Here is a 14526-nt window from a genome sequence, read left to right as displayed (position 1 = left end):
CTCATCTGTAGGCTCACCTCTAGCTAGGTCACTGAAAAGAATTCTGGGCTCCAGATCTGAAAGTAACATAGCGAAGTAGAATCCTTCCTTTGGCAATGCAAAAAACTAATTTTCTACATAGGAAAATATTGTAAACTCTTACTCTTTTCTGTGCTGTCATTATTTTATTTTATTTTCCATCTTAACAAGTGTACGATTTATGTTGCAATGCAACAACAATCCCATCTGCCTTTCAAGCAAGTCCTAGAGTGCCATAAAGAACTGTGGGTAGGCCGCTCAGGATTCAGCCCAATCTGCACACACACACGCATGTACACATGCGTGCACGGGACATCCTACTTTTAATGTGCGCATCTTAAAAACTGAAGAGTTGTTGGCTAAAATAGGGTTCAGGTCATACACCAGGAAAACAGGGATGGAACAGGACGGCTAGATGAGTCTCAGTTCTCCCAAGTTTTTAGTTGTGGGTCTTTGGCAAACCAAATAATAATCTCTCTCACAGCCCGGTTCTTGACCCAAACATGAAGACGATGATGCCCATCCTACCTTCTATAAAGTTGTTGTGAAGGTACAAGTTATGTAAGAAATGTGAAATAAAAAACAACAAAAAAGTAGCTTTTAAAAAAGTACACACCTGCCAGAATGGCTAAAATTTAAGCGATGACAACACCAACTACTGATGATGGGAGCAACTGGAAACCTCAGACACAAATGCACAGAGCGAAAATTGCTACAACCCCTCTCTAGAATAGGACGGCAACATCGAGCACAGCTGAGCACCGCAGCCCTCATAACCCAGCAATTCCACTTCGAGATACATACACCCAACAGGAATGTGAACACATGCACCAAAGACAGACGTTTAAAATGTTCACAACAGCACTATTTCCAATGGCCAGAAACTTAAAACAGCCCAAATGCCCTTCATCTGTAAAACAGATAAATAAATCGAAGTAGTTCATACAATGGAATACTATAACACGGTAAGAATGAGCACACTACCACTAGGTAACAGACACACCTGAACTCATAAATATGCTGCACAGAGAACGCAGATGTAAGAAAACATCCTGGACAACTGCACTTCATAAAATTCAACAAATAGGCAAGACTAGCCCACGTTGCTGGCCATCAGGAGAGCGGTCAGTCTGGTTCCGATCAGGCGCGGACTGGGCTGCAGCTGCGGGGGGACTTCTGGAGGGCTCGCCAGATGCCGGCGGCATGAATGGGCTCTGGGTGCAAAGCCCGGAGCTGTGCTCTCCTCTGCACAGCTACGCCTGCTTCCAGCTCACTTAGGCGCCCAGCGCTTTCACACAGCTTTCTCTCCTCTCGCTGCCTCTGTTCCTCAGCTGAGGGGTGCCCACCTACGCCCCGTCTCTTGCTGACAAAGGCCCACAGGCGACAGGCACAGCCACAGGTCTGCATGTGGCCCATCACTGCTTTCAGGCTACAACTGCAGGCAGGGAGGCCTGAACCCTTCACTTCCTGGCCATTTACGGGTTCGTTCACCAGCTCCTGTCTAGCCGAGGCACCACCACCCCAGCCAGCAGGGCCAGGGCAAGCCTGGGATGTCTACAGCCTTCCAGCTCTAGTCCCGGGCGCCCCGTGGCACCGTGCTGAAGGCACGGCACGGGAGTGACAAAAGCAGTAAGGGTCTACAGAGATGCAGCTACACTGAGGGCGGACCCCATTTACTTAAGCTCAATAGCCTCCCCCTAAAAGCAGCAGAGGCCTCTGTCCCAGCCGCAGAGCAGAAGCACAGGGCCCTAAACAGCCGCATGACAGAGGCAGCTGCCTGTTCCTGTTCACCACTCCACCTGCCCACTATCTGTGTGCTTTTCCTCCACATCTTTTTTAACTCACCACTAAACGCCACTGTCCAGCATTTTCAAGCTGATCAAGGCGACAAGGAACCTTAAGCCTTGGCTTGCCGCACAGGGACCGGCAATGACATTCTTCCCAAAAATGTGCAGAGCCAGAGCTCCTGAGTATCGCCGGGCATCTCCGGCAGTTTGAAAGGAGAATTTAGTGGTACAAGAATAAATGACTTTTCATTCCACTGACTATGTATTTTAATGTGTCTTAGAAAAAGTATAATTAATACATCAAGCCTTTGATCTTACTGAATCTTGAGGGAAATAATGCAATTATAATTAGTACATGAGCATGTTCAAAATCATACAGGCCATCTATGAAGCAGGGTGTGCACTTGTTTTCCAGGTGGGGTTATCAAATGTAAATTAACAGACTTCTGTAATATTCATGGACTCGAAGGTGGTGGCACTGTTAAAATGATCTATCCAGCCTCATACTAATTACCAGTGAGCTAACTGAAAAATAGACATTAAATAAAAGCATTGCAACATGATTTACTTTTTTAATGCCAGCTCTAAGCCTGACAGTATTCCAGATTTAACTATTTACTCAAGGCCAGCATCAATGCAGAAAATTTAAAAATATTTTCCTCTCCTACACTAAAAGTGCTTGGGATCAAGAATCATGGATTAAAATTCAAAAACAAATTAGATTTTCAATTCAGAGAAATAAATTACATTTTCTAGTTCACATTTATGAGTAATTTTCCCAATACATTCAAGTGACATATCATTTTTTTTTAAATAAATTAGATACTTCCCTCACACCACATACAAAACAAACTATGAAAAGCTAAACAAAAGGGAGCAGATATGGCTCAAACTACTGAGTCCCTGCTTCCCACAAGGGAGGCCCTGGGTTCAGTCTCAGTACCTCCAAAAAAATAAAACGAACAATAAGCAAACAAACAAAAAACACAAATCAAGAGCCAAAGTGGCTCAGCGGTTGTACAGGTCCCAGGTTCAATCCCTGGCCCTGGTACCACTAAAAAAAAAAAAAAATTGTGTAATCTATTTATCTTTTTTCAGAAAACATAATAAATAACAACAACAACAATAAAAGCTAAACAAAAGAATTAGGGGAAAAAAGGTTGCATAATCCTGAGATTGGGAAGGGTCTCCCTAAGCAATGCAGCCCTCGTGTTCCCAGGTAACCAAGCGAGTTGAAAATGTGCACACACAAAAAGCTGCCCACAAAAGTTTAAAGCAGCAGGAAGCAGATGTGGCTCAAGCGACCAGGCTCCTGTCTACCATATGGGAGGCCCAGGATTCAATTCCGAGAGCATCCCGGTGCAGGCAAAAGCTGGCTGGCGCCACAGAGAGCTGGCAGCCCCTGCTGCGGAAAGCTGGCACAGCAAGATGACACAACAGACCGAGGAGACCAAGTGGCTCAAGCAACTGAGGGCCTCTTCCACACCGGAGGTCCTGGGATCAGTTCCCGGCACCTCCTAAAGAGAAAGACAAGAAGAAAAGACAAGGAGACACAGAAAGACGCACAGTGAACGGGCACGAGGGCAGACAGCAAGTGCAAACAACAAGTGCAGGGGGCGGTGATGGATAAAAAGGGTTAAAAAAAAATGTTTAAAGCAGCTTTATTCATAACAAATTCTGAAAGCAAGCAGGATGCCCTTCAAAAAGTGAATGGATAATCTATAGTATAGCCATACAGAGGAATATTATTCAGTGATAAAAAGTTAAAAATAAATTTCAAAAATTTAAAAAAACATTCAAGCCACAAGGAGACCTTAATCTTATCTCTTAAGTGTATATTGCTAAGTGAAAGAAGCCAGTCTGAAAAGCTACACACTGTATGATACCAACTATATGACACTCTGGAAAAGGCATAAATATAGAGCGACGGTAAAAGGACTAGTAGTTGCCAGTGGTTCGGGGAGAAATGGGAGTTGCGGAGATGAAGAGGCAGCACACACAGGATTTTTAGGTCAGTAAAACTATTCTGTTTGAGACTATAAGGTAGGCATGTGACATTTCGTACCTGACAAAATCCACAGTACTGTACAGCCCAGTGAACTCTAAAGTAAACTATAGACTTTAGCTAATAACCATGTATCGATTGTAACAAATGTACCACACTAGGCAAGAACTTAATGGGAAAAACTGAATGTGGGGAAGAGAAGGGTATATGGGAATTCTCTGTACTATCTACTCTATTTACTGTAAACCCAAAACTACTATTAAAAAGTCTACTCAGGGAAGTGATGTGGCTCAAGCAGTTGGGCTCCCATCTACCATACAGGAGGTCCAGGGTTCAATGCCCAGAGTCTCCTGGTGAAGGCGAGCTTGCCCATCTGGTGAGCTGGCCCACGCGGAGTGCTGCCCCATGCAGGAGTGCTGGCTCACACGGAGAGCTGACACAGCAAGATGACGCAATAAAAATAGACAAAGAGGAGAGACAACAAAAGATGCAGCAGTTCAGGGAGCTGAGGTGGCACAAGAGAGTGATCACCTCTCCCCAACTCCGGAAGGTCCCAGGATCGGTCCCAGGAGCCGCCTAATGAGAATACAAGCAGACACCAAAGAACACACAGCGAATGGACACAGAGAGCAGACAGTGGAGGGAGAGGGGAGAAATAAATAAAATAAAAACTTAAAAACAAAAATCTATTCGGGGGAAGAGATATGGCTCAAACAGTTGAGCACCAGCCTCCTGCATGGGAGGTTCTGGAATTGGTTCCCAGTGTCTCCTGAAAAAAAAAAAAAACACAAAAAAAAACAACTCAGGGAAGCCGATGTGGCTCAGTGGTTGAGCGCCAGCTTCCCACATTCAAGGTCCCAGGTTCAATTCCCAGTCCCTGGTACCTCAAAAAAATAAAGATATCTATTCATAAAATATTTAAAATGAGATGCCGGGAGCAGATGTGGCTCAGGCAGTTGGATGATCGCCTCCCACATGGGAGGTCCTGAGTTCAGTTCAGGTGCCTCCTAAATAAGACAAGCAGATGTCAAGCAAAAACAAGCAGATAACAAGAAAAAAACGAGCAGACGGAAAAAAGAGATGTCACTAAACCTATAAAAATGACTAAAATTTAAAAAGTGTTCCTGAGACTATTGAACAAATGAACCTTTACACACTGCTAGCAGGAGGGTAAGCTGGTACAATCACTCTGGAAAACTCTTGGGCAGTATCCTCTATATCCCAGAAATTCACAAATATGTTCACCAGAAGACATGTAAACAAATGTTCATAGCAGCATTTGTTCATAATAGCCAAAAACTGAAAGCAACTCTAACATCAATAGCAAAATGAATAGATTTAAGTGTGGTATGTTCATACAATGGAATACTTCATACTACGAAAAAGCACACCCTTCTGCTACGCAGTATCAGAGAAGAGTCATATATACAAGTACTGAATGAATGAAGTCCTAAACAAAAGAGTACTATGTAATTGAATAGAACCTAATTTGATTTGGTTTTAAAGCAGGTAAAAGTAATCTCTGGTGCTACAAGTCAGGACAGTGGCTGGGGCGGGGGGTGAAGACTGGAAGGAAGAGGCAGACCTGGATGCTCACTCACACGACAGCCCAGGAAGCGCCTCGCTCACCACCTGCGCACTCTTCTTCGTAGATGTCCTACTCCATTAAAATAACTACTTACATATAGGGAAGAGGTTTCACATAAACATATCTCTGGCTTCTCTTGAAAAAGCTATAGAATGAGCACATAGCAGGTACTCAATAAATCATCCACCCCACACCACCACCAACCTATAGATGAGGCTTACTTCTTTATATCCTAACGATTATTACTTTAAGAAATTCTCCAGTCTCAGTTCAGACATCATTTTCTCCAGGAGCCTAAACTTCATCAAGCACCTGTCACCTGCAGCCATAAGCTCCCATCACAAGAGGCAGACTCATGTCTCTGTGGTTCCTTTGCATACCCAGTACCTGGCATGGTGCCATCTACCATAGCAAGTGCTTTAAAAACACCTGTGGATAACTGAATTAGCCCAGGCAAACGGCTTTGTATTTATCAAGGCACGAACACAAAATGCAGGTTCTGGACTCAAGTAAATGTAAATTCAAATCCAACTCTGGCACTTGCTAGCAGGATAGACCTTCCAAGTCAATTAACAATTAACCTCCTTTAGCCTCTTTTCCCCCATCTGTAAAAATCCCCACATAATTTAGGAGCGTTTTCTTAGGAACAGAATTCATAATGGGTGACACAGAAAATAAACAATTTGAAATTATGAGAAACAGTATTAAGAGAATAACTGATAGGAAAGCGGATGTGGCTCAAGTGATAAGGCCTCCACGCAGCATGTGGGAGGACCCAGGTTCGATCCCTGGGACCTCCTGGTGAAAAAGAAGAAGAGAAAGTGTGCCTGTGCAGTGTGCCAGTGCCCACGATGTGAGCCAATTGCCCCTGTGAGTGCCCGTGCAGTGACCCAGTGCCCGCACAAGTGAGTCACGCAGCAAGATGATGACGCAACAAAAGAGAGACAACGGGGAGAGTCAAGGCGAAGCGCAGCAGAGACCAGGAACTGAGGTGGTGCAATTGACAGAGAACCTCTCTCCACATCAGGGGTCCCCAGGATCAAATCCTGATGAATCCTAGAGGAGAAAGATGAGAAGACAAAAAAAAAAAAGGAGAAACAGATACAGAAGATCACTCGGTGAAAGGACACAGCAAAAACAGCAAGGTAGGAGCAGGGGAGGGGCAAAAATAAATCTTTTTAAAAGAGAGAGATAACAACTGATAGAACAGTGGTCTCGGGGCCACTTTACATTCTTAAGGATGACTGAGGACCCCGAAGACCTTTTGCTTATGTAGCTCAAATCTACTGACGTTTTCCTTATTAGAAATTAAAGCTGAGTTATTTTTAAACTATTTATTAACTCACCTAAAATTTAAACCTGTTATATGCTAATATGAGTACTTTTTTATGAAAAGTAACTATTTTCCAAATCAAAAAAACTAGTAAGAAGTATTATATTTTTGCAAATCTTTTTAATGTCTGGTTTAACTGAAGACAGTTGGATACTCATCTGCCTGTGCATTCACTCTGTGGCAATATTTTATTTCTGACTAAACTACACGAATACCCAGCCTCAGTTCGGTACCCCCAATGCCCTGCTTCGTGTTAAAGAGATGGCAGTTTTACCCATCAGTGCTTTGGTACAATCAGTATCAATGCCAACAAAGTGAAAAAGCAATATAGTCTTAATATCACCATGTACAAGCCCCTCAAAAGCTCTCAGGGAACCCCAGGCATCCGCGAGCTCCACTCTGGGTGTCGCCCCGGCAGAGGCTGAAGCAGAGTCTCTGAAGGAGCTGCAGTGGGCTGCCCGAGGCCTGGGCCGGAGCCAACGCGGGGCCCAGGCACAGAGAGATCCCGCTGGCCACAGCCAGCAAAGAGAAGTGCCCGGGCAAAGGCACCTGGGCTGCTGAAGGAGGCAGGGCACGACTGCAGAGCAATCACTGGAGGGGACAACTACAGGACAGGACCGGCAGGAGGCCACCTGCGAGATGAGGACTGGGCAGCTGGCGAGGCTGGAGACGCCAAGAGTAGGGCAGACTGGACACCAGCTTTGCAGAAGACCCTACAAGACTGAATTACAAAGCATCTTGGGGACAAGGGAAAGAGAATCATTCTAGGTTTCGGGGTTGAACAACCAACCAGAAGCAACTAAATGATGCCATTTGTTAACAGGAGGACAAGGGGGCAGGACTGTGTTGCCAGCCCTATGCCAACGCAAACCATCCATTCTTTACCCCAAGCCTGAGAGACAACTGAGAGACACCGGTCCTTACGTAATTCCTAGCAGAAACACCTTAACACTGAACAGAGCAAGGCCAAGGCCAAAGCAGCAAGAGGCTATGGAGTCCTTCCATCGGCATTAGACAAAACTCAGAGCAGTTATCATCCAACTACAAAGCCATGCACCTGTGCTATCATCCCACCAGCAGTTCTCCAGGCCTCCCGTGAGGCTCCGTGAAGAGTACAGATTCTTGCTGAAGTGCACGTACTACAGCTATAGCCTCTCTAATTCCCAGGTCTACTAGCTTTATTAATTACAGCAACAACAACAATGCCTGGTTAGGGAGGGCCTGTTGGTGAGCTACCCCTGGCTCCCAGTCATTGCCTCTTCCTCCCCAAGGTGGTAGAGAAGGCAAAAGTAAACACACTCCTCTGCACTGCTAAGAAGGGACCTTGTTCTCCTGCTTCCGACCGTCAGGGCACCGGCCCACCGCCAGCCCACGCCTCTGCTCTTTAGCCACAGGCTCTTTAAGGAGCCTCAGTTCACTCATCCTCCAGAAGAGGGTAACACGGAGGCCCTCACCCAAGCAGCAGCTAAATAAGAGAAATCACCAGCTCCTACAGCGCCTCGGAAGACCCGCTCAGAGGCCGTGCAAACAGAGACGCCCTATCTAGGGAGACTTCCAGGTGACATTTCGGATATAATAAACTGTACAGCTGAGAGCTGGCGAACGTTTTCGCAGGCCAGGAATAAAGTATGCACTCGGCCACGCCGCGGGCCTTCGGACCCCAGGAGGCCAGTCCACTCCCAAGACCCGCAGCAAAGGCACTCAGATTTCACTCTGCAGTAAAAAACCATCATTTTAATCAGGCTTTTGAAAGACCTGAAAGCAAATAAATCACGACTGAGGAAATGTGGGCCGCGTGGGGTTAAACTTTTTCTTAACTGCCTCTTTTAAAATGTTTGGGATTTTGTCTTCATTGCCCTTGTCTTGACAAAACAAAGCTGCTGCTTCATTAACTTACTGAAGCATCACCCATGATCAAGTCAGTCAAGAAAGCACTTCCGGGCCGCCTACTGTGCGCGAGCACACGGGCCCGCAGACGAGGGCTACACTCGGGGTGAAAACCTCCTCTACTAACAGGCCTTCTGGGGGCTCATCAGCGCAGAGCCGAAGACCGAGAAGCGCTGCTGCTTTAGACTCGGGGCTGAGAAGCGCGAGCCGACGACCCGCGGCTCCAGGAAGCAGAAGCCAGGGCCGAGCCCTCGGGGAGGCGCCAGAGCGGGCCGAGCGCACGTGGGGGGGGGGACAGGGGAGGGGGAGGGGAGCGGGGGAGGGGGAGGGAGCGGGGGAGGGGGAGGGAGCGGGGAAGGGAGCGGGGGAGGGGGAGGGAGCGGGGGAGGGAGCGGGCGCGGGGGGGGGGAGCGGGCGCGGGGGGGTCGGGAGGAGGAAGGTGGTGGGGGAGGGGGAGTCGAAGTGGGGCGGGGGGAGTAGTAGACTGGGGGTTGGAGGGGGTGGGGGTATTAGCGGGGGTAGGAGGAGGTGGGGGTAGGAAGGGGTGAGGATAGGAGGGGGTGGGGGGAGAACTGGGGCAGGGTACAGGGGTGGGGGGTGGAAATGGGGTGTGGTAGGAAGGGATGGAGTAGGGGGGGATGGGGTGGGGGTCGGGGGTAGGAGAGAGTAGGGGGTTGGAGGGGGTGGGGGTAGAAGTGGGGTGGGGGTGGGGGTGGCGGGGGGTCGGGCAGCGCTGCCGGGGCAGTGGATGTGTGGAAGGGGGGGGCGATCAGCCGCTTCCTGGACGCCGAGCGCCCCCACCCCGCGTGCCGGGCGGCGGGGCCCCGCGCCGGGGCGTCAACGAACCCCCGGCTTCGGGGGCTCGCGGGCCTGGCGAGCGGCTGTTCGGCGCCTCGCGCCCGCAAACAGCCCCGAGCGCCCGCGCCCGGCGGCGGAGGGGGCCGAGGGGCGCCGGGGGGTGCGGGCCGGGCGGGGGCGCGGCGGGCGAGGGGCGCGGGCGGGGGCGCGGCCGGCCGGGGGCGGGGCGGGGGCGGCCGCACGGCGCACCCCGCACGGCGCACGGCCCGGCCGGCGGAGGAAAGTAGGCCCAGGCGGCGGAGGGGCCGGCGGCGACTCGGCGTATCATTCCGCCCGCGCCTCCCCCGGCCGCCAGTCGCGGCGGCGCCTGTGGAGGAGACGGCCGCCCGCGCCGCCGCTCCGGGGCCCCCGCCCGGGCCCCGCCGCCCGGAGTCCCGCCGCCGCCGCCTTCAGGGCCCGGGTTGGGGAGCGCGCTCGGCACGGCCAAGCCGGCCGCCGGGCTCCGGGGCCGCCTTACCGGTGTGGCCGCGCGCCTTGCTCTCCCTCGGCTTCGGGGGGCGGCCCCGCGGCATGGCTCCCGGCGCGGCGCCGACCACCCCTCACGGCGCCCACACTCACACACATACACGCGGGCGCGCGCACGCGCGGGGCCCGGCCTCGGGGGCGCGGCGCGCGCCCGGCGGAGGCGGGAGCGAGGCCTCGGTCGCCGCCGCCCAGGCTCGGGCCGCGGCCTGCCCGGGACAGGGCCTGGTCAGGGCGCCCGCCGGCCGCCTCGGGGCAGGGGCCTGGAGCTGGGGAGCCGGCAACGCGCCGCCTCGGCCAGGTCCCATGGCCCGGGGGGCCCGCGGGGGTCGGGGGGAGCGGGCCGCGCGGTGGGGGCGGGGGCGGCGCGGGGCCCGCGCATGCGCGCGCCGCCCGTTGGCGCCTGCGGCGGCCGCGGGAGCCTCCGGCCTCGGCCCGCCCGGCTGCCGGCGCCCCGGGCCTCGCTGCAGCCCCGACCCGGGGCCTTCGCGCCCTCAGCGGGGCGGTCGCTGGTCTTCTTTCCTCCGAAGTAATACTGATGTTCCCAGTCATTTTCAGACGCGTAGGCCTTGTCTCTTCGTCGTCGCCTGTACAGTACCTTCCCCCACAATTCTGCCTCAGTACCGTGACCGCAGAGCAGTAGAGGGTTAGGTGACACTGAAAGAGGCTAGATTTTCAAAGAGACGATCTTTTGCTCAAATAGGCCGAAAGTAAGTAGTCTAATATGACCTCGGTGTTCTCAGTAAAAGTAATCCAAGCAGTAAGTGCTTGCCCGCTCTGGGCAGGGTAATGTGAGGGGAGAGAAGGTGAACCAGACCGTCTGCTCCAAAAAAAACCTGGAGCCTGGTTGGTCAAAAATGAAAGAGGCAAAATATTACAGGGGCTTTAAAAATCCACAGAAAGCAGTGAGAAGGGCAAGGTTAACTAAGTGTATTTAAATTGGCAAGGTCATCTAGTAAGTGAATGGCAAAGCTGGGATTTTAAAAATATTCATATCTTGTTTTTGAGTGCGTCTTACATTTTAGTGCTTTACATAATACATCCACAGGGTATTAATTATTACCACAATTTTGCAGATGAGTATACTGAAGTTCAAACAGTAAAAAATTTGTTCAAGGCCACATAGCTTGTGAGCAGATCCAAGAATCAAAACCAAATCTACTTGTCTCTGAATCTCATGCTCTTTCTGATTACATCAAAGCAAATGTGACTGCCATTTACATATTAGGGCAGGAGTAGAAGACTGAGAAAATAGATGGAGGGCAGACTATCCTTGACTAAATCAGTTTGGATGGTGATATGTGGGTATGAATTTATATACTGTTTTGTTCTGAAAAGGATGTGAAGCAAATTACAAAAATACATGTGTATCAAGGTAAAATAAGTAGATGAGGAAATCAGAGTATAGGAAAAATAACTGCATATAAACAAAGCCAGGGAGCAAGTACCTGAATTAATTCCATGGTCTATACAGTTATAAAAGGTAAAAACAGAACTCCAGGCTACTTAGCCAAAGAAAAGAGGAAGACGTAATGAAAAGATTGACACTTATTCGTAAAAGAAAAATCTGTGGTTTGGGTAATATGTGTTATTCGTAACAGTTGGAAAGAAATGTCTCAGTGCTTTCATAAAGTTACTATTCCATACAGCTACTAAAATTGCTATAAAGTTAACTATAGTAGAGTGGACTTTATCTTCAATTATATCCCTTTCACAGTCGTATGGAATTATTTCCGTAATAACACCCCTTAATAGAAAATAAGGGTCTAATTCCAAAGCAAAATTAAGTAAAATCAAGGGCCAAAAAACAATACAAAGTAGGCAGTTTCTGATGATCCAGCCAACAACAAAGAAGTCACATCTAAAGTAGATGTTACAAGATTCTAAACCTCAATTGTATTTTATTTGATAGACCACTATTTTTTTGTTTTCTTAAAATATACCATTCATACATGTACATACATAACAAGTGTATAGTAAAAGTTGTGAGCTTGCAAAACAAATATTCTTATCATACAGGGTTCCCATATATCAACCCACACCAACACCTTGCATTGTTGTGAAGCATTTGTTACACTGAAAAAGCATCGTCTAAATATTACTACTAACCATAAGTAAAATTTTGATGGTGTTCTTTCATGATTTGTAACAAATGTCCCACAACAATGCAAGGTGTTGGTGGAGGGGCAACGCATGAGAGTTCTGGACGGTGTGCATGATCTGTAAACTCACAACCGCTCTGATTTTTTTTAAAGTATATATATTTCTACTAACTATAGCCCATATCTTACATTTGGTGTATTTTTCCCCAACCCACCTGATAGGTTTAACACCCTCTTTTAGTGTTATACATTTGCTATAGTTCATGAGAGAACTTCTCATATTGTCCTATTAAACCACAGTCCATTTTCCACTACAGGATTCACTGTGTTATACAGTCCCATGTTTTGTACAATCCATTCAAAGTGTACACTCAGTGGCTCTCATTTGCATCACAGAGTTGTGCTATCATCACCTTAGTCAATTTTAGAATGTTTTCATTACTCCTAAAGGAAAAATCCCATACCCCCTTACACCCCCCATTGTTTCATAGAATTTATGTATCGTCTTTGCCATTGCTGCAAAAATATTACAATATTACTGTTAACTATCATCCTTCAGTTACAGTAATTGTAATTTTTCCTTGTATCACCATATTCTTGGCACTTTGTAAAAGAAGAACATTTTTATATTTATACTATTAACCACAATCTTCATAAGGGGTGTTACCCCTTAATGGACAATAAAGTCTAATTTCAGAGCAAAGTTAGGTAAAAGCAAGAGCCAAAAAAAAAAAATAATAATACAAAGTAGGCACTTTTCTGGGGATCTGGCAAGAACAAAGGTACAATCCCATGTAAAGCAGAATTTGCAAGTTTCTAAACCTCAGTCTGTTTTATATGATGGACTACTGTTAGAAAAAAAAAAGCAAAACCTGACATTGACCACTTCGTCGTCCATTTTCCACCTTGACCTTTTTGCCAGCATCACGGGGTTTCCCTCTGGGTGTTGCCCGCCACCTTACCCGCTCAAGTTTGGTTCTGTGCCAGCATATCCTCAGGCACAGACAACTTCAGTTCAGTGACCAAAGAAAAAGAAGCTAGGCCCGGGGCTTCTGGGAAAGAGACGTTTTCATTTTGTTCCTTGGGGTTTGGCGGCGTGTGGATGTAATTCTGGAGCAGCAGCCGGGGACAGCCTCAGAAAGCTCATCTCGGACTGGACCTGACAGCGATGGAGACGTATCCCTGATTGTGAGGCAATAAGTACACTTTTTAAAACTCCAGGTGAACTTGAGGATTCTGTGTTTAGCCAATAGTCCTAACTGCTACAAAAAGTAAGAGTCTGTTGCTAACCCAAGGCCTCTTCTCTGTGCTCCAGACGTTTTTTTTAAACTGCCTTCTCAATATTCCTGTGTTTCTGACCATCTCAAACTAAAACAGGTGTATTTATCGCCCCGCCTCAGTGGTTCCTCATAAAGGGGGTGCAAGGGCTGCAACCATCTTCATCAATTCACAGGCCCCAATACCTAGGAGTGATGCTTTCAGTCCACCAGCTTTCCTGGGGGGTCAAGACTTGCTACCTGCACACACCCATGAGACCACCGCCCTGAACAGTTCATCCTCTCCTCTTGGTGATCCCTTCCTCCCTCCCCAGGCAACCCCCGATCTGCTTTCTGTCACTGTAGGTTAGTTTGCATTGTCTAGAGTTTTTATAAATGGAATCGTACAGCACATATACTCTTTGGGGCGGGGCGCTGGTTCCATTCATTGAGCTTAGTTATTTTGAAATTCATCCATGTATTGATAAATAGTCCATTCCCTTTTATTCCTGATTAGGCTCAGAAGTCATTCTTTTTTTTTTAGAACTCATTCTTGCTTGCCCTTTTTCACTGCAACCCTCAAGCAACCCCTCCCTAAACTTCCATCTTCCAGCCAAGGAGCCAATTCCAATCAGTTTCCACAAAGCCTCCCCTGGGAGCCACACCCTCTCACTGGTGGGAGTCAGGCCTCCTGCTGACCATCCCCCCAGCCCTGCGGCCAGCTAAGGCCAAGGCAGGTATCCTACCTTTTGCAGGCAGCAGTCCCATTATATTGCCCAAGCCTCTTTAGCAAACCACCCAGCCGAAAACAAACACCTGACTTACTTGCCTCATTTTCTTCATGGCACTTATCAGGACTTGAAACCAGTTGTTTACTCTTTGGTTTGTCTCCTACCCCCACCCCCACCACTAAACTAGAAGCTCTTTGAGCAAAGATTTTGTCCGAGCTGTTTGCCCACCAACAGGAGGAGTGCTTGGCAGGTACTAGACTCTGGGTGAATATTTCTTGACCAAGGGTGGGTTTACTAAGAGGCTGATGAACCTTCTTTTTTTTTTTTAAAGAGTTATTTTTTTATTTATTTCTCTCCTCGCCCTCCCTTCCCCCCCCCACCACCCCAGTTGTCTGCTCTCTGTGTCCATTCGCTGTGTGTTCTTCTGTGACCGCTTCTATCCTTATCAACTGCACGGGGAATCTATGTTTCTTTTTGTTGCGTCATCTTGTTGTGTCAG

At 48.3% G+C, this 14526-nt stretch overlaps 1 protein-coding gene across 3 annotated transcripts in view; it reads right to left on the bottom strand.

Moving 5' to 3' along the window:
• ZNF236 (zinc finger protein 236) overlaps positions 1–10078 on the bottom strand; it is a 152181-nt gene extending 142103 nt beyond the window's left edge. Inside the window, exon 1 of one of the 3 annotated variants that reach the window (XM_058277909.2) lies at positions 9934–10078. In XM_058277909.2, the coding sequence (XP_058133892.1) occupies positions 9934–9988 (55 nt within the window). In that variant the 5' untranslated portion in view covers positions 9989–10078. The remainder of the gene's footprint in view (positions 1–9933) is intronic. The other 2 variants (XM_058277912.2, XM_071208593.1) reach the window with 2 other exon arrangements.
• Positions 10079–14526: the final 4448 nt, after the last annotated feature.

The sequence above is a fragment of the Dasypus novemcinctus genome, chromosome 16 (genome assembly GCF_030445035.2).
Source record: "Dasypus novemcinctus isolate mDasNov1 chromosome 16, mDasNov1.1.hap2, whole genome shotgun sequence".
Classification (NCBI taxonomy): Eukaryota; Metazoa; Chordata; class Mammalia; order Cingulata; family Dasypodidae; genus Dasypus; species Dasypus novemcinctus.
This window is presented reverse-complemented; position numbering and strand designations above follow the sequence as displayed.